Source organism: Grosmannia clavigera, assembly GCF_000143105.1.
Source record: "Grosmannia clavigera kw1407 unplaced genomic scaffold GCSC_140, whole genome shotgun sequence".
Classification (NCBI taxonomy): domain Eukaryota; kingdom Fungi; phylum Ascomycota; class Sordariomycetes; order Ophiostomatales; family Ophiostomataceae; genus Leptographium; species Leptographium clavigerum.
The window spans coordinates 3898654-3916424 of NW_014040801.1; the positions used below are offsets into that span (position 1 = coordinate 3898654).

The following is a 17771-nucleotide window of genomic DNA, read 5'->3' on the forward strand; positions in this document are numbered from 1 at the left end:
TTGGAGTTTGTGATTGTGATGATTGTGATGAATTGATGTGGCAGCACGTTCTATGTGGTTATCACGCGGGTAGCTCCTGCCGGCCTGACTGTCGGCTCTGCTCTGCTCTGCTCTGCACTTACAATCACAAACTAGTCACATGACTGCCAGCGACACCTTCACCCTCTTCGACCTGCTGCTACATAGCCCGACGTGAATGTCCGGGTCGAGATCGCTGCCCGTTCCCGCTCCTTTTTCAGCCGCGCCACGCCCATCTGGTCCGTCACCGGCGTCGCCATGATGATCTGGTCAAAGTCATCATCGTCATCGTCGTCGTCGTCGCCGTTGTCGCTGTCAACGCTCGCATTCTCGCCGTCTCCCTCGCTATCGGATGACGACCCATACTGCTGGTCGTTGTCTGAGTCTGGTTCGGCATTGGATGGTCGCGCAATCGGTGGCTGCAGCTGTTGTTGCTGCAGCGGTTTCTTCTCGTTCTTGGCACCCGAATCGGCAAACGGCCTTGAAGCGAGCACCTTTCTGCGGATCTCCTCCATCTCGGCCTCGTCGTCGCTGTCGTCCGAGATGTCAAACGGATCTCTGTCCGGCTGCTCTTCTTCTCCGTCGTCTTCCCCGCTCCCCCCCTCGTCCTCGCTGCCCTGCAGGTGTCGCAGATTCGAGTTGCCACCCTTCCAGATGTCGGCCGCACTCGCCCGATCCTCGCGGCTCTCCGTATACTCGCGCTCCAGCTGCTCGATCCACGCTTCCTCGGTCCGCTTCACCTCGCCGTCGTCCGCGCACGCCGCGTACCGCTCCAGCAGCGTCCGGTTGATGTTCAGAAACGACTCGCCGTACGAAAAGGGCGCCAGCACCGCCTCGGCCCATGCACGCTGGCCGCAGATGTAAAAGGCCGCGGCCAGCGCCTCCACGCAGTTCAGCCGCCACGGCTTGCCGTAGTTGACCGTGTTGGCCGCCACCAGGTATGGCAGCAGACGCTCGCACTTGCCGCCCACCTTGTTCCACTGCACCTCCTTGGTGCGTGCCCACGAACATTCCACCACGGCCGCGCCAAATTGCCGCAGCAGCTCGCCGTCCGCCGGGCTGACCACCTGCCGTCCGTTGGGCGTGATCACCACACCCGCGTGTCGCTGGCCCAGCTTGAGGTCGCGCATCAGACCCAGACGCATCAGCTTCTTGCCCGAGCACCGCTTCGGATCGCAGTGGCCCAGGTCCCAGCACGCTGCCTTGAAGGCTGGCCAGGACGACGATGACGACACCTGGGCGTCTTGGCCTTCGGCCGTGCCGTCGTCTGCTGCTGCGCCCGGCCGCGGTCGCGATGGACCGTAGTGCAGCTTCTTGCCCCGGCCACCAAAGTCTTTCTTGTGTCGGACCATGTTGGGTGTGTGTGTGTGTTTGTGTATGTGCGTAAGTCGGACTTCTGTTAGTTGCCTCTTTCGATATTTTACGTCTCCCTTTTCGGAAGCTGCTTATCAAAGGTGGGATACCGTGTATGCACAGTGCGCACACTGTCTCTAGTGGATTGCCTCTCCCAAATGACAAGCTGACCCGCATCGACCTGCCACCCATCACAAACGCCCTTCCACGCCGCATCTTCCAACCGCCCACGCTGGAGAGCATTGCAACCTGCTTTGATACGGCCTGTCCGAGGCCCACACAGCCTGCCAGGAAGCGCCCGAGCCAGCTGATTGGCTTACGGGCTGATAGCTAGGAGACACCACACGGGAAAGCTACCTAGGCTCTTCCCAGCCATAGCGAAAGACGCGATCGTCATCGTCCGGCCCACGGCCATCTACCGCGATGGAAGCCGCATCGGCGCGCTATGCGGCACGGGACCGTTGGGGTGAGCTGGCCCATCCGGCGCCGTCGCAGCTGCTTCGCTTTGTGCAGAGCGCCTGCAGCCCCGAGAACTACGAGCCCAACCTGGCGCTCAACCTCGAGATTGCCGACCTGATCAACTCGAAAAAGGGCACGGCACCACGCGAGGCGGCCAACGCCATAGTCGGCTACGTCAACCACCGCAACCCGAACGTGGCCCTGTTGGCGCTCAATCTGCTGGACATCTGCGTCAAGAACTGCGGCTATCCGTTCCACCTGCAGATCAGCACCAAGGAGTTCCTCAACGAGCTCGTGCGCCGCTTTCCCGAGCGACCACCCGTGCGGCCGACCCGTGTCCAGCTTAAGATCTTGGGCGCCATTGAGGAGTGGCGTGGCACAATATGCGAGACCAGCCGGTACAAGGAGGACCTCGGCTTCGTTCGCGACATGCACCGCCTGTTGAGCTACAAGGGCTACACCTTTCCCGAGGTGCGGCGAGAAGATGCCGCCGTGCTGAACCCGAGCGATGTACGTGTTTGTGTGTTTGTGTGTTGTGTGTGCGTGTGTGCGTGTGTGCGTCTGCATCCGACTGACCGGCCAGAACCTCAAATCGGTCGAGGAGATGGAGGAGGAGGAACGCGAGGCCCAGTCGGCCAAGCTGCAGGAGCTCATCCGCCGAGGCACGCCCGAAGACCTGCAGGAGGCCAACCGGCTGATGAAGGTCATGGCCGGCTACGACACGCGGTCCAAGGTCGACTACCGTGCCAAGGCGGCCGAGGATGTCGGCAAGATCCAGAAGAAGGCGGCCCTGCTTGAAGAGCGTCTGGCGGCCTTTCAAGAAGGCGACACGATGACGGACGGCGACGTCTTTGACGAGCTGGCCTCGGCCCTCTCCAGCGCCCAGCCCAAGATCCAGAAGATGTGCGAGGAAGAGTCGGACGACCATACGGCCGTGGCCCGTCTGCTAGAGATCAACGACAGCATACATCGCACGGTCGAGCGCTACAAGCTGCTGAAGAAGGGCGACATGGCTGCCGCCCAGAAGATCGCCCAAGGTGGGCCTGTGCCGGCGCGCAACGGCAGCCGAAGGGCCGACGGCAAGAAGCCACAGCCTGCCGTCCCCGAGCTGTCGCTAATCGACTTTGACGGCGACTCCAGTGCGGACCAACAGCCGCCGTCGCAGCCGCCAACCAATGGCTCGTCATCGCGGCCGCTGGGCATCGAGAACGACCTGCTGGGGCTGTCATTTGGCGACCCTTCAGCCGGAGGCATAGCATTGGGCTTTGGCGAAAACAGCAGTAAGCTATCAGGCAGGCAAGCAAGCGGACTACGCTAACATGCTCTTCTAGACGTGCCAGGCCCAGCACTGCTGTCGTCTGTGATGCAGAGCAACAGTGCTCGTGGCCCTCTGGGCTCGCCGTCTCCGCCGCCACCGATGACTTCGTCGCCACAGCCCGTCTACCAATCGTCGGCCTTTGCGCCACCGAAAGCAGCAGCAGCAGACCCGTTTGCGGCACTGGGACTGGGACTGGGGTCTCTCTCATCGCCGTCGTCGGTGCATGTTGCCAGTCCGGCACCGGGCGGCAACGACGACGACGAATGGTCATTTTCTTCGGCGCTACCGCCCGAGACACCGGCCAAGCCGCAGGAGCACCGCATCACAGTCGGCAACGGAGCCGTCAAGATCGAGGTTGTGGCCCGGCGGTCGCCCGAGACGCCGCAGGCCATCAGCTTTATGTTTGCCTTTTCCAACAATACGGCGCAACCGATTTCGGACATGCACTTCCAGGCTGCTGTGACGAGGGTGAGTTTCTTGTTTCTAGTCTGGGCGATGCCTTGTTGTTTCTGAACCTGACTCTCCAGGGCTACGAGTTGAAAATGCAGCCGCAAACTGGCCGCAGCCTGGCACCACAGCAGAGCCGCGGCATCGCGCAGACCATGGAAGTATGGCACGCGCATGACCGGACAAGCAAGGTGGAGACGATCAAGCTCCGGTGGAGGATATCATGCAAAGTAGGAGGCGACGAGACGAAGACGGACATGGGCGAGGTGCCGGAGTTTGGCCTGGCATGACCAGGCGGGAGGGGAAGAAAAGTTCAGATAGTGTACACCGTACGGCTGCATAGCTATTTTTCTGTTCAGAGCCAGTTTGGTTGGAGGCGATTGGAAGCTGTATGTGCAACAGGACCCACTTTTTACAATGGCAAAATATCAAGTTCTTTTTTGATCGTCTACAGGTCCGAGTGCTTGTACTCCGTAATCACAACGGCTCCATGGCATCCGACGACGCAGAATCAGGCAATGGCCGGCGAGGGGGTCCAGACGGCGATGGAAGGCACAGACGACACGACGAAGCCCATCGGCATCGCACACGGGATAGAGATTGGCGGTCACGATCACCGGACGCGTCACGACGGGGAGGGAGGGAGGTAGGGAAAGAGAGAGAGAGGGAACAAAGAAGAGAAGGGGGAGAGAGAGAGCGGGAACGCGATAGGCGGTCTGTTCGCGAGCGAGAAGAGCGGCGACGGCGACGGAAGCGAAGGGCGGACTCGGACGCGGACACGGGCTCAGACTCTGGATCAGGGCGAGAGCGACAGAGGACGCGAAAGCGAGGAGACATCCCGGAGACGACAAGACGGCGCGGTCCGCTGCCGGACCAGGCAGACTCGTTTGCCCTCGTGCAGCAGGGTGGCGACGGCGACGCGGCGGCGGTGCGGCCGCCCAAGGAGAAGGCCAACTACGGCACGACGGGCGCGCTGGCGGCCGCGTCCAACGCCGTGACTGCGGCGGACGGCCAGACGGTGACGCTCAAGTACCACGAGCCGCCTGAGGCGCGCAAGCCGGCGCCGGCGGACGCGTGGCGGCTGTTCGTGTTCAAGGACGGCGCCATCGTCGACTCGATCGTGCTGGCTGCGCGCAGCTGCTGGCTCGTTGGGCGCGAGGCCGCCGTCGTCGACCTGCTGGCAGCCCACCCTAGCGTCAGCAAGCAGCACGCCGTGCTGCAGTTTCGCTTCGTCGAGCGGCGCAACGAGTTCGGCGACCGCATCGGACGCGTGCGGCCGTACGTGCTGGACCTGGCGAGCGCCAACGGGACGCGGCTGAACGGAGAGGCGGTGGCGGCACAGCGGTTTGTGGAGCTACGGGAACGGGACATGGTGCAGTTTGGGGACAGCACGCGGGAGTACGTGTTGATGAAGGAGGGATGAGAGGGTGGGGGTGGTGTTGAGGGTGTGGTGATGGTGGTGATGGTGATGATGGTGGTGTGATGATGGCGATGTTGTTGTTGACAGTAATTAATAGTTGTGGTTGTGATAATTACGAGGCTGTAAAGAAGGACAGCAAGAGAGCAGGAGAAGATACGAGGACACAGGAAGAAGACAGGAAGAAGACGGCAGAACGACAGCAAGCAACACGAGAGATCACTGCCAAAGGACAACTCGACACAGCACAGGAAAACATACTGGACACCTGGAATCTTTCACTTTGCTCACTACACTACCACTTACTCTGCACACACTCTGCTCTCTGCACCCACTCTACACACCGTCCCGAGACGGGCCGCTACCGTCAACTGTCATGTGCCCAAAAAACAGACGATGTTACCCTTCTGTCTCAGACTCCAAGCACTCGGTGGCCAACAGCTCTGCGTCATCACGGCTCCAGGCAACAAGGCTCTGTCCTATGACTGGCCATCTGCCTCGAGTCAGAAGGCCAAAGGCAATAGGCGGAAAAGTCGTGCAGACAGCTCTTTACGTCATGCAATACGCATACGAGTAGGCACGGAACTAGCACTCTTCGGGCTACCGACGATACCTTATAGATGGGCAGCACTCTTCGGGCTACCGACAATACCTCAAGACGGACAATATCCGTGCATTGTTTCACGGTCATATGGATGCCTTGAATCATTGCCCCGGCTTTGCTCGCCTTGCAGCCCTGATATTCTCCTATTACTCACTGCGTGAATCCGATCTAGATAATCAGAAAAAGCCGAACCCTACTTCGTACTTCGTACAGTGGCCTGTTAACACAAATCCCAGATAAGGCTGACCTGGTGGCTATGCCTCACAGGGGGTTGCAATTGGTGGGGGTGGGGCAACAGGACTGGTAGGAGCGACAGACGCAAGTGAGCACTAGAGCTTCATGGGAATGTTCCCTGCCTCCAATAAAATACTGCTTACGAGCTGCAGGGCAGCCGTTCCTGCTCCTTCCCTACACTTCCAGCTTTGTGCTTGCTCTTTCTCTCTCGGTCGTCTTTGCCGCCGCCCTTCTTTGCTACATCCGCTTCCCCGCTGCCATCCAGTTCTGCTCCTCTTCCCTGCGTCTCTACAGCCTCATTTGTCAGACCAGATGTGCCGTCGTTTCTGAGCCCTCCCTCTCGCCTTCGCTTTTGCCCGCTCTGTCAGGCGGGGATCCACATACGCGCGTGCAGTAGCTCTCTTTCTCTGGTAGAGGCCCCCTTACTATATGAAGAGCCTGTTCTGTCTCTGCTTTCCCTTCCCAATCTTCTCATCCTTCATCCTTCCTCCTTTCTCTTCATTCCTTTCACCAATTTTCACCAGGCAGCAGCGCCTATGGTGAGCAACCTTGGCTGTCGGCCCGCTCCGCCCAAACCAATTACTCAAGCTAACTTCATCTTACTAGGACTCCGTCAATCAGACTATCAACCGCTATGAGGTGACGGGCATCTACACTCACCCTGACGCCCGTGTCGACATAGTCCTCGTCCACGGCCTCAATGGGAACCCCCAGAAGACCTGGACGGCCAAGAACGGCGTCTTTTGGCCTGCCGACCTCCTTACCGAATCCCTCAAGGACCGCCCGGCCAACATCCTCGTGTACGGCTACAATGCTGACGTCTATTCACACGGCCATAAAGGCAGTGCTAGCGACAACTTCATCTACCAGCACGCCCAGACCCTCGTGACCCACCTAACAGCCTACCGTGCGCGCCACAGCACCACCCGGAACCCCATCATCTGGATCGCCCACAGCCTCGGCGGCATCCTCGTCAAGCGTGCCCTGCTGTACTCTAACGATGTCCAGGTGGCCGACCACGATCCTCTCCGCGCCATCTTTGTGTCCACTTATGCCATCATCTTCCTCGGCACGCCCCACAACGGCTCTGGCCTGGCTACTTGGGGCCTTGTGCTCCACGCCATGAGCGATGCCATCATTCCCAAAAAGTGGCTCCTCACCGAGCCCGTCCTGCTCAAGACACTCAAGCACGACAACGAGAGACTTCAGGAGATCAACAGCCACTTTCTCGACGTCTACCAGCGCTTCAAGATTCACATGGTGCACGAGAACCATACCACCGACCTCAAGGGAACAAGGTGAGCCGGCCTCCAGCCGTCGATTCACCCATTCGCTAATCCGCTAATCCGCCAATTTACAGGACCTTTATCGTCACTGCCACTTCTGCCAGCCCGCAGCTGCCGGGTGTCATGTACTACGGCATCGAGGCCGACCACTCGGGCATGTGCAAGTTCGACGGCCCAAGTGCGCCGGGCTACTTCACCGTCTCTTCGGCCATCTACGACTGGGTCGAAGAGGCGCCGCCTGTTATTGACGTCCGCTGGAACTTGGAAGACACCATCCGCCGCTCGTCCTATGATCCTCCCAGGCCAAGCGTACGTACAGGACACAATCCTGCTTCCGCCCAAAGTCAGCATGCTTACGAACTGACTCAGATTCCTTCAACTCCTGGTAGGTCTTATACACCGAAGCCTCCTCTTCCTCTGCCCCCGTCTGCTGCTGCAGACAACTTATCCTTGTTCTCAGACACCGCTTCCATCGCCTCTTCCAAGGCTACTCTATGGGAACGCAAACAGTATTAGCATGTGCGCTTTGCTGAACAAAGGATCACATCTGGGGGGGCTTTGAGGGGTCACGCATTCTCGGCTACGAAGTATTGAAATATATGCTGATTCTATTTCCTCGGGTGCGCTCCCTCGTCGGTAGATGACCCTCTGCCCACACCAGTTGACCCGTTCCCTGCGCCATCGCCGGGTTCTGAGCCGCCGTTTTTGCATCCCGAATCGTTTCGTCCCAACTCGTACTTTGTGGGCCGTCGGCGAGAGCTGGAAGATTTACACGCAAAGCTCACGGACGAGAAGAAACGGGCTGAGGGTACCTCGGCCGTGCTGATCCAGTGTCTCCCTGGCGGCGGAAAGACACATCTGGCTCGCCAGTATGTCTTTGAACATCGCGCTGACTATCCTGGAGGAATCTACTGGGTTCGTGCCAAGTCTATCACGGAGATGGAGCAAGTCTACTGGAGAATTGCAACCGAATTGGCTCTCGATCAGTCTAACAGGTCGTCCAACGTTGTCGAAAATGTGCGGTCCTGGTTCAACTGCTTCGACCAATGGCTGCTGATCTTTGACGGTATCCATTTTGATACTCCGGGCGTCCGCAAGTTCATCCCAGACGCAAAAAACACCAGTCTAATATACACATCCATGCAACATTCTGCCACAGGAATGTACGAGTTTGACAATCCGCAGGTCATCGAGCTCGGCCTCTTGGATGACGAAGATGCCCAGAACCTGCTGCTGGCAGAGATGGAAATGAGCCGGCCGCCGACGCAGGATGACTTATCCTACGCTCTAGAGCTGGTACAGCTGATGGGTCGCCTGCCGTTGATGATCCACGTGGCTGCGAGGCACCTCCATGCCACGCGCGAGCCGCTGTCAAAGTATCTGCGTGAATACAAAACACGACCTCGGGCCGGACGGTTGCCGGCCTACCGTGCCGTCCACAAGGAGCTGGAAAGGCGTGGTGCAAACACGGCTCTCAACCTGATGTCTATTTTGGCATTTTACGACCATCTGATTCCGGTTGGGTTGATTACTCTGGGTAAGTCGTCCTGCCTCTGTTCGGATCCCCCCCCTCGACCCTTCTGACAGGTCGTCTTTCTTTACAGGGCTCGGTGGCTTGACCAATATCACTCCGGTCGTGTCCAGAGACCTGAAGCCTGAAGCCAGACCTATTAACAAGACCCTGCGGATACTGATCGCATTCGCCCTCATCGAACGGACTGAGATCAACAATGTGACTCCGGCCAGCTCCCAGAACAGTGCCAAGCGCAGCTTCGATAGGAGCTCTGGATATGTCGATGTGCTACGCGTCCACGGCGTCGTCCAGGCCTTTTTCGTCGACCTGCTTGCTGAGAAGAGAGAGTTGAACTTCTGGCTGGAGCGGGCAGCGGCAGTGTTTTGCGCGTCCGTCTGCGAGGCTGACAGGAAGATCACGGAGGACGCCAAGCTCGGACTGCCGGATGACTACCGCCGCTTCATGATACACGGACGGAAGCTTCTGGAACATCTAAGACGTGCTGAGAAGAAGGGTGGAGCGTCATCCGAGCTGACAGATAGGCGTGCAGATGTGGAGGCGAAGCTGGGCCTCTGCCAGGCGGCCATCGACCAGTTTGAAGCTACGCAAAGCCAAGTCGTGACTATTCCTGGGCCAACAGACTCGCAGATTTCCGTGTTTGAGCGGGCTGACAGCTTTTCGGCGACAGACTCGTCCTACCACGACAGTTCGTCTGGCTCTGGGCTCCCTTCTCGAACGGGGACAGGATTTCTTGGCTGGGACCGTGAGGCGTGCGCTTCGCCCACTGACTTCATTCCCGATGATCTTAACGCTCGCTACCCGCCGTATCCTAAAGAAGGAAGCACTATCCCGGGCCCACCATCGCGAGAAGACAGCGACGAATTAGCAGAAATGGCTACACCGCGCGTGCGAGAGCTTCATGGGGGGGCTGCGTTTCCGCCGAGATCCGAGACACACAGCGGCTTTTTCGGATGGATCAGCAGTGACACAAGACAGGCGACATCTGGCCACCGGACAGTCAGAAGGCAAGAAAGTCGGCGCTACCATGATTGGGCGGGCTCGTGGAGAGATAAATCGATCAGCGACCCCAGAACTGAACTCACCCGTCAAATTGCCGAGGGAAAATCTTCCAGGCGGGAGACCATAGTGTCCGAGGAGAACGCACCGGGTGGCAGTGAAGCCGAGATCAGCTTGCACAGAATCAAAGCCCGCAGCCAGCAAGGAGTCCTGTCGCTAAGCACAGACATTCTGGATGCGCATGACCTGGACGAAGACCTCGACGGATCGCAGCCAGTCCAGGAAGGCCAGAAGCCGCTCGATAGCAGCATTGCTAGTTTGCTGGACAGGCAGCAGTCCCCGTTGTTCCGGGGCTCGAGGACAGCTCAGTCAAGTCCCAACCATGGCCACGGCCCATTCTACCCTCCTCCTCGACCTGGGCCCGACGGCAAGGCCAGCCTGCAGCACGATTCGCCAGCATCTATACGGCTGTGGGACAATCAGAGCCCCACGACAGGCCGCTCGCAATTTGACACGTCCGATCTGAGCTTTGGCATGGCAGACGACCTGACGACATCGTCACATTCCAGGCCTCTGCGAGGCAGCCATTCATACCCAGTCTCGACACAGCAGCAACAGGTGGCGATCGGCTACTGGCGCCAGCACTCGCATCTACAGCCGTCGATGGTGGTGGATGGTTACACATCGCAGCCCATGTCTCGAGGCGGTAGCGGAAGCCGCTCTTTCACGTCGGTGGCCAACGACGAGGACCCATTTAGCCGCAGCCTGCCGTCCAGTCATTTACAGGGCTGGCCTGCCTCTGCGGTCGACATACCGCCTAGGGAATTGAGGTCACCGGCATCCTATGTCGAAACAGAGCCTTCGCCAGACACAGGCAACGCCTTTGCCGAGGTCAGAACCAGCTATCAGCAGTGGGGAAAAAGACATAGCCAGGGTGCAGCCGTTGTGTCGGGATCACGTGCTGCAGCGATGAGGATGGGCGGCCGGCGGTCGTCGAGCCAGAGCCCGCTTGGCTCGCCGGCTCGGCCGGTGATGGATGCAGCGTACACCTCGGAGCCTATGGCACGATCTGGATCAGGCGGCATCAAGCTACCCGACGGACGGCTCATTCCCTTTGGACAGTCGCCGAGGTTGCTGCCAGTTGACGTGATGGAGGTAGTCGAGGCGAGCAAGTCGGGTCACGTGGACGACGAGAGCGACGTGGACGGTGAGCCGAACGTATTGGTTGGACTTGGAATTGTCCATGGAGTACGAGTGATTATGGATTAATGCTTGGTTGTTTATAAATCTCTTCTCTTGCTGCATTTCATCGTTGGGTCGATTTTCGGGGTAATTGGTGAATCATCACATATAGTTTGCAAGGTTCTGGTTTCATATAACAAAAAGAGCTGCTTAGGTAGATTGTCAACCAATAAATAGGAGTACGATATTGACAAGCCCGGAGGCACTGAGCCAAGACCTTGCTGCCGATTATTTAACGAGATCTCTTATTGAAAGCACACAACTTTTAGCTACGACTCTCCCGCTGAGTTCGTAGAAAAAAAAACACCTTCACGTCAACCCACTCGTACAGTATACAAAATATACGAAACTCGCAGAAGAAAGCAGCATACATTTCCATCCCTCACTTCATGTCGCCCAGCTCGGTGGCGACTGCATTTTCAACGTTGGATGTCTGCGCCTCGAGCTGCAGCTGCTTGTCAGAGACTTCAATCGGCTTCACGGCATAGTCAGTGGCGCGGTGGCTGTCCATCAAGTCGCGCTTGAAGATGTTGACGTATACAGGGTAGACAAACGCCAGGATGTAACCCATCATGGGGATGGCCATGGCGACATGGGGATTGCGACGGTCGATGACGGCACCAGTCATGGCTGGGAAGACCATGCCACCAGAAATGGCAGCCACCAGCAACGAGCCTCCGATTTTGGTGTGACGGCCAAGACCGCGAAGACCGAGAGTGAAGATAGTGGCGAAGCAGGCGGACTCGAAGAAGAGGACGAGGATGAGCATGGCGATGGAAGTGTTGCCGGCAGTGTTCATGGCAGCAACAATAAAAACGAAGCAGAGGGCCAGGTAAATGGCTAGGATGTAACGAGGCTTGACGGCCGGCACCATGAGCAGGAAGCCGGTGACGAAACGGTTGAAAGCATAGACGCCCTGGCCAACAGCAAGAAGATCGGCTGGTGGAGGTGTGAGCAAACGGAAAATTAGAATGAGGTTGACCCGAAATACGTACATCCAGAGGAGCTGTCACGACCGGCATCTTCGCAGAACTGGATAAAGTAGTTCTGGCCAGTTAGCATAAACATGGAGGCAAATCCACACCTCCACTCTCTCGCCTCACTTACTGCCACGGCCACCTGGGCTCCAACATAGCAGAACTGCGACCAGATGGCTAAGAAGAGGTTGTACTGCTTCTTCAGCGGACCGGGATCGACGTCGCCGATTTCGCCTTCCTGCGTGCCCATGTCGGCGTCGGTGATCTCGGGCATGGGGGCCAGGAAGAAGAGGATGATCAGCAGGCCGACAAAGCAGGCCACGCCCAGGTATACCCACTGGACGTTCTTGAGGCCCTGTTTGGTGTCGACAGTGTGGGCGAAGAAGACGCGCGAGGCGAGCAGAGGGGCGACTGGTCGGATAAGTTGGGGAGCAGAAGGAGACGACAAAATTAGGAAGAGACCTACCAAACGACCCGACGCCCTGAACGGCTTGGGCCAAGTTCAGGCGGATCTCGGAGTAGCGTGGCGGTCCGCAGATGGACAGGAAGGGATCTGCGGCGGTCTCGAGCGTTGACAGACCGGCACCGACGACAAACATGCTGCCACAGAAACCGCCAAAGGAAGCCTTGACGCCAGACGGCCAGAAGAGCAGACAGCCGACGGCCAGAACGGCCAGACCGGTCATAAAGGTCACGCGGAAGCCGTAGCGACGCAAGATCCAGCCTGACACGGTCGGCGGACACACAAAGTAGGCGCCAAAGTAGGCTGACGAGAGGCCCGACGCCATGCTGGAGCTGATGTGCAGCGTTGACTGGAAGTGCTGGTTGAGCACGTCGAGCAGGCCGTAGGCGAAGCCCCAGAGGAAAAAGAGGATGGCCACCAGCAGGTTGGGAACCATGGACTGGCGCACTGTCAGGCGCACGGCGCTGGTGACGGCGTCGTCGTCGACGACGATGGTGCGGCGGTAGAATGGCATGTCGAGAGGAGGCAGATGACGATGGAAGAAGGATGATGAATGATGGATGAGACGAATCTGGCGATATGCCCAGACAAGAAGTCACGGAGAGAAACGCACCTTCTTGGCAAACTGTGATTAAACGAGCGGGAAGGTGCGATGACACGTCGAAGAAGCGGGGGTTGTTTCCCCCAACTGAGCTCGTGTACGTGGGACAGACACTATATACTGAAGACACCGGCTTGCAACTCGATGCCTCCTACAAGTTGGTACCAGCTAATTGCCTGTCTATACGGCGAACCACACGAAACAGCTGCTCGGCCTGTCAACGTGCCGGACTGCTCGTGAGCGGGACATTGGCAGCCGAGCAGGAAGGTGGGAAATACATGCATAACCGTGCCAGAGAAAGAAAAGAAAAAGGGAAACCCAGAAAAAAGACCAAAACAGAGGACGGATGACCTCGTGCACATAGACAATGCAACCTGTTACAAACAACCCGACAGCCAACCAGACGATCTCTTCCCCGCATGACCGTCCGAAAGAGGAAAAGGGAAAGAGGAGATGGGTGCGATGTGCGGTGGGTGGGGCCGTGTCTCTGAGTGCGGGGATGGCCTGCATTTTGTGGTTTTTATTGGTATTGTTAGGTGATTGCCAACTCTCTTGCCAGCTGCCAATGCCAGTTAGGCAGCTGTAGCGCAAAGTGTAGCAAATGCCTCCAAGGCTGCTCCTTTCTTTCCAAATAGAAAATAATACAATTTAAACCGGTAATCAAAAGGACGCCGTGGACGCAGCTCACGTGACAACAGCAAGCCGTGTCTTTGCCGGCCGCCAACTCCCAAACCTCACTCCTCTCCCTCCACACACCCCTTCCCACCTATCCCTGCCTCTCCAGATCCTCCAACTCCCGCATCACCACCGACTTGGTTCCAATCTTCTTGATCTGCGTGTCCTCCAGCTTCTCGCCCCCGGCATGCCGCATCTCCAAATCCTCAATCGCCCGGATCTTCTTCTGCAGGCTCCGAATCTTCTTGGCCGTCGGGTTCTGGCTGCTGCTCGCCTCGTTGGCTGCAGCCAGGGCAGCTGCTGCCGCTGCCGCCGCTGCAGGCACTGCTGGCGTCGCCGAAATCGGTGCCAGCGACGCTCCACCGCCGTTCTGGCCGAAGCCCTCTCGGAAGCCATCCCGGTTCCGCTGCGTGTTGCTGCGCGGACGCCCGCCACTGGCCCCGTTGTTACGCGACTGGCTGCGCGATTGCGTCTGCTGCTGGTGGTTCTGGAACCCACGTCGCTCTGGACTGCGGCCCTCGTGGTGATTGCCTGACCACTGTTCCGGCGCTGACAGCCCGTTGCCGTTGCCGTTTGTCGTCGCTGCCCCGTTGCTTTTGCCGTTTGGCGTCTCAGCCTCCCGGCTGGCCTTCTTGTTGCCGCGCTTCTTCTTGTTCTTCAGCGCCGCCTTCGACAGCGTCTCGCCGTCCACTGGCTCCGATCCCGGCACAAAAACTGCCGCTGCCGCCGACAACTCCACCGGATCCGCTCCTGGAACCTGGCGCCGCGACCGTCCAAAGCCGTTCAGCCCACCCAGACCGCTGAGCCCGCCACCCAGCCCCGTCCCGTTGCTCACCATGTGTGCCGCCCCGCCCTCGTCCTCCCGCTTGAAGTGCAGCGGCGTTGATGCTCCCCGTGCGCCAGGCGGCCGATACGCTCCGGCCGGCTTCGACGGCGTCTTCCGTGCTCCCAGAAACGCTAGCGCTGACGCGTGCGGCGTCGGCACCGTGTTCAGCGGCTCCGTCGCACCCACTGCCAGCGGCGCTCCCTTCTCCAGCGGCCGCCACAACACGTTGTACAGCTCCACCATGTCTTCGTTGTACACCAGCCCGCCACCCACGTGCCACAGCTTCACACCGTTGTCTACGCGCAGCCGCGGCGACGTCGTCGCCGTCATCAGGTATCGCGAGTCCGGGCTCCACTCGCACACGCTCGGGTTGCCGCTCTCAATTGTGCACACCTTGAGGTAGTCCTTGGTCAGGTCGTACACGTCGATCTGTCCGGCCAGGTTGCCGAACCCGGCCACCAGAACAAACCGCCCGCTCGGCGAGAATGTGATCGTGTTGCGCGGTCCGATCGGAAACGAGTGCTTGGCCTCAGCCCGCTGGTTAAAGATCGTCGTCTTCGCCGGCATGAAACCGTAGATCACTCCAAACTCTTTCGAGTTGGGCGACCACGACACGTCGTGAATCGGCCCCTCCTTGTCCAGCGACACCCGCGCGTCGAACCCGCCACTGGCACTTAGGAGGTATAGCGTCGTCTCGCCGTAGTAGCTCTTGTTCGACTTGTCCACGTCCGTATGCGCCAGCACAATCAGGCTCGACCCCTGCGCATTCCACTTCAGCTGCACCTTGTCGCCCTTGAAGAACGTCTTCTGCGACGCCGGCGTGCTGAAATGCGGCACATTAAACACGCGCACCGCAGCCGGTTGACCCTGCAGTCACATCCAAAGTCAGTCAAACTGCCTGGTCACATGGCCACGTGGCCACACCACAAGTCTTGTGCAAAAATGCTTACCTTGCGCTCCGGAACGAACACGGCCACCGAATGGTTCTTGCCGGGTGCCAGGGCAAACGTCGCCACGCCCTCCACGCGAAGCTTGTCGTGGACCGTCGTCAGGTCCGAGCTCTGGTAAAAGTGCACCTCGTTGGTCACCAACCGCGCGCAGAACTGCTCGTCCTCCGTGTACTGAAGGTTCCAGCCCGTCTGCGACTTCTGCACGAAACGACCCAGCGGCTGCACCTCGGCCGTCGCACCGTCTGTCTCTGTGCGCCACACCTTCAGGTTCTTGGTAGCATCGCCATTCTCGTCCTTCGCCGGCCGCTCCCACGTGCTCAGGTACGAGCCTCCGGGAGAGAAGCTCAGTTCAAACACGTTGGAGACGACAAACGTTGAAAGCACGTGGCCCACAGACGCGTCGCAGACTGTGACCAACTCGTTGGATGCCCATGCAAAGTAGCGGCCGCATGGCGAGTAGACACAGCCCCGAAGGTTCCCCTCGGGCGGCACAAAGGCGGAGAGCGACGTGTACACAGGGTCGGCCTCGAAGACACCGATGGCCTTCTGGGTGCGGTAGGCAAACTGTAACGGACTGGCCATGACTAGTCAAAGTCACAGTAAGACCGGTCGGAGCGTGGTGGCGGTGGTTTGGAGGGTGATGATCGGTGCAGGACTGGCCTCGAAATCGAAAATCCCTGATTCTGTCTTGGGACAAACTCGAAGTCTGTTGTTCGGAGAACCGTGTTGGTCTAATATGGCCCGTCAGCAAATCCGCACATTGGCAAATCAGCAGGGAGAGAGCGGCGGTCCCACAAAGAGGACAGAATGCGCAGAAGTGGACTGTCGTTCCCGACGTCGCCAGTCTCCATCTTCGGCTCCCTTTGTGCTCTCCCCTGACGATCATCCCTGCATGGGCGGGCGTATGCTTTGGGCTAGACGGCCAGATATACTTACCAAACTGTGAGACAACCGGCTGCTGCAGCTCTCGGGTTGGCAGAACTGAACGAGACGCCCGATTACACGATGCTGGTCGGCTTTGCTGTATGGACGCAGGGAAGTTGGCGGCTGATGCAGAAGTCGGGAGAAATCCTGTTTGAACTCGGCAAAGAAATACCCTGGAATAAAGAAAAAAGACCGAGAGGCAGATATAAAAGGGCCGAGGCGAGAGGAGAGAGAATGAGGAGAATGCCGTACACACACCTGCGAGAGGGAGTGATTGACAAGGAGGTGCTGCGCTGTTGACCTGAGCGGGTGGGCTGGTGAGAGAGGGAGAAGAAAGGGACGGAAAAAAAAGAGGCGGATGACGATAGTTTTCCCACTAAGTCTGTATTTATTTTTCTGCTTGGGCAGCGATTTTCCATTTTCTCATGTTTTTTTTGCGCCTGCATACTGCAAAGAAGCATCGTGGTTGGTTGATGGGTATATAAGTGGGTCTCAATGTGCCAGCGCCGGTCTGGAACCACACACAAATCCGTGAATCATTTTTAATACGGCTGTTTGGCCTGAGCACTAGTGCCACTTACGCAGGTGCTAAGTAGTGATTAGACAGGCATGGTGGCGACAGCAAATTGACTGAAACCATTCCATACTCGTATGGAGAAAACAAGAGGAACAAATGTCAACTAACTAGTACGGACTCAGCGAAACTGTATTGTGTCACGTGGTGCTCTGCCTCGCTAATGGAAGGAGCGACTGGCGGGCATCCGTCCAAAACTTCCTAAAGCAGAAGTCATCTACGATGTAAAACAACTCGTCGATGTCTCGCTTGATGGCCCGTACACTAACTCTCCAACCTCTCTAAACAAACACCTGCATTCTCATTACACCATCAATGTTGCATCTACTATCTTGCCCTGTCCTACAGTACCGCGTATATTGTTATCCCCACAGTCATCTTAGCTAGCCGCAATGCTGCCCAATCCATTAGCCAACCGGGCTCTGCCCATTCGAGGTGACGTGGCTCCCTAGGAGAAAGACGAGGCAGACGTCGAAAGGCTAGAGAATCTAGTGCTGAAGTACCATGACACACGGCTATGCACGGCGTGCACCCCAGAGATCTACGATGCTGCAAACGAGTTGCCTGCAACTACCGCAGCCGAACAGCTAGCTCTCACGCAGAATACAATCGACGACGTCCTAGACCAGCTCACGGTTTTCAGCGAAAAACTATACCGCGGCCTTAGCATCGTAGGCTATGGAAAGCTTACTCCAACTGTCCTCGCTCGACATATTTTATATTTTCGCTATCGCATTTCCGCCAATGGCAATACCAGATCCCAATATGCCTGGAGCAGAATACTAAATACAGTCGACACTCCTAGTGACCACATAGGCCCTGCCAAGCGCATAGCTCTGATAGACTTGTTCTCTGTCGTACCCGCTCCAAAGC

General features: G+C 58.0%; 6 protein-coding genes across 6 annotated transcripts; 3 read left to right on the plus strand and 3 right to left on the minus strand.

Moving 5' to 3' along the window:
* Positions 1-158: 158 nt before the first annotated feature.
* Positions 159-1370, minus strand: CMQ_365 (rli and duf367 domain containing protein; the record flags this gene model as incomplete). The annotated part of the gene is made up of 1 exon (XM_014317444.1): positions 159-1370. One exon carries the CDS (start codon positions 1368-1370, stop codon positions 159-161), a length of 1212 nt encoding a protein of 403 aa, XP_014172919.1.
* A 424-nt stretch (positions 1371-1794) lies between these two features.
* Positions 1795-3885, plus strand: CMQ_1421 (vhs domain containing protein; the record flags this gene model as incomplete). Its single annotated transcript, XM_014318500.1, has 4 exons — positions 1795-2340; positions 2414-3110; positions 3162-3616; positions 3676-3885. 4 exons carry the CDS (start codon positions 1795-1797, stop codon positions 3883-3885), a joined length of 1908 nt encoding a protein of 635 aa, XP_014173975.1.
* A 228-nt stretch (positions 3886-4113) lies between these two features.
* Positions 4114-5018, plus strand: CMQ_1007 (fha domain containing protein; the record flags this gene model as incomplete). The annotated part of the gene is made up of 2 exons (XM_014318086.1): positions 4114-4219; positions 4330-5018. 2 exons carry the CDS (start codon positions 4114-4116, stop codon positions 5016-5018), a joined length of 795 nt encoding a protein of 264 aa, XP_014173561.1.
* A 1368-nt stretch (positions 5019-6386) lies between these two features.
* Positions 6387-10935, plus strand: CMQ_1623 (and nb-arc domain containing protein; the record flags this gene model as incomplete). Its single annotated transcript, XM_014318702.1, has 6 exons — positions 6387-6389; positions 6457-7148; positions 7211-7445; positions 7506-7521; positions 7798-8673; positions 8741-10935. The coding sequence occupies 6 exons, from the start codon at positions 6387-6389 to the stop codon at positions 10933-10935; spliced, it is 4017 nt and encodes a 1338-aa protein (XP_014174177.1).
* A 355-nt stretch (positions 10936-11290) lies between these two features.
* Positions 11291-12862, minus strand: CMQ_1645 (glucose galactose transporter; the record flags this gene model as incomplete). Its single annotated transcript, XM_014318724.1, has 4 exons — positions 11291-11847; positions 11904-11955; positions 12016-12296; positions 12352-12862. The coding sequence occupies 4 exons, from the start codon at positions 12860-12862 to the stop codon at positions 11291-11293; spliced, it is 1401 nt and encodes a 466-aa protein (XP_014174199.1).
* An 853-nt stretch (positions 12863-13715) lies between these two features.
* On the minus strand, positions 13716-15982 carry CMQ_579 (eukaryotic translation initiation factor subunit; the record flags this gene model as incomplete). The annotated part of the gene is made up of 2 exons (XM_014317658.1): positions 13716-15317; positions 15401-15982. The coding sequence occupies 2 exons, from the start codon at positions 15980-15982 to the stop codon at positions 13716-13718; spliced, it is 2184 nt and encodes a 727-aa protein (XP_014173133.1).
* Between the last annotated feature and the right edge of the window lie 1789 nt (positions 15983-17771).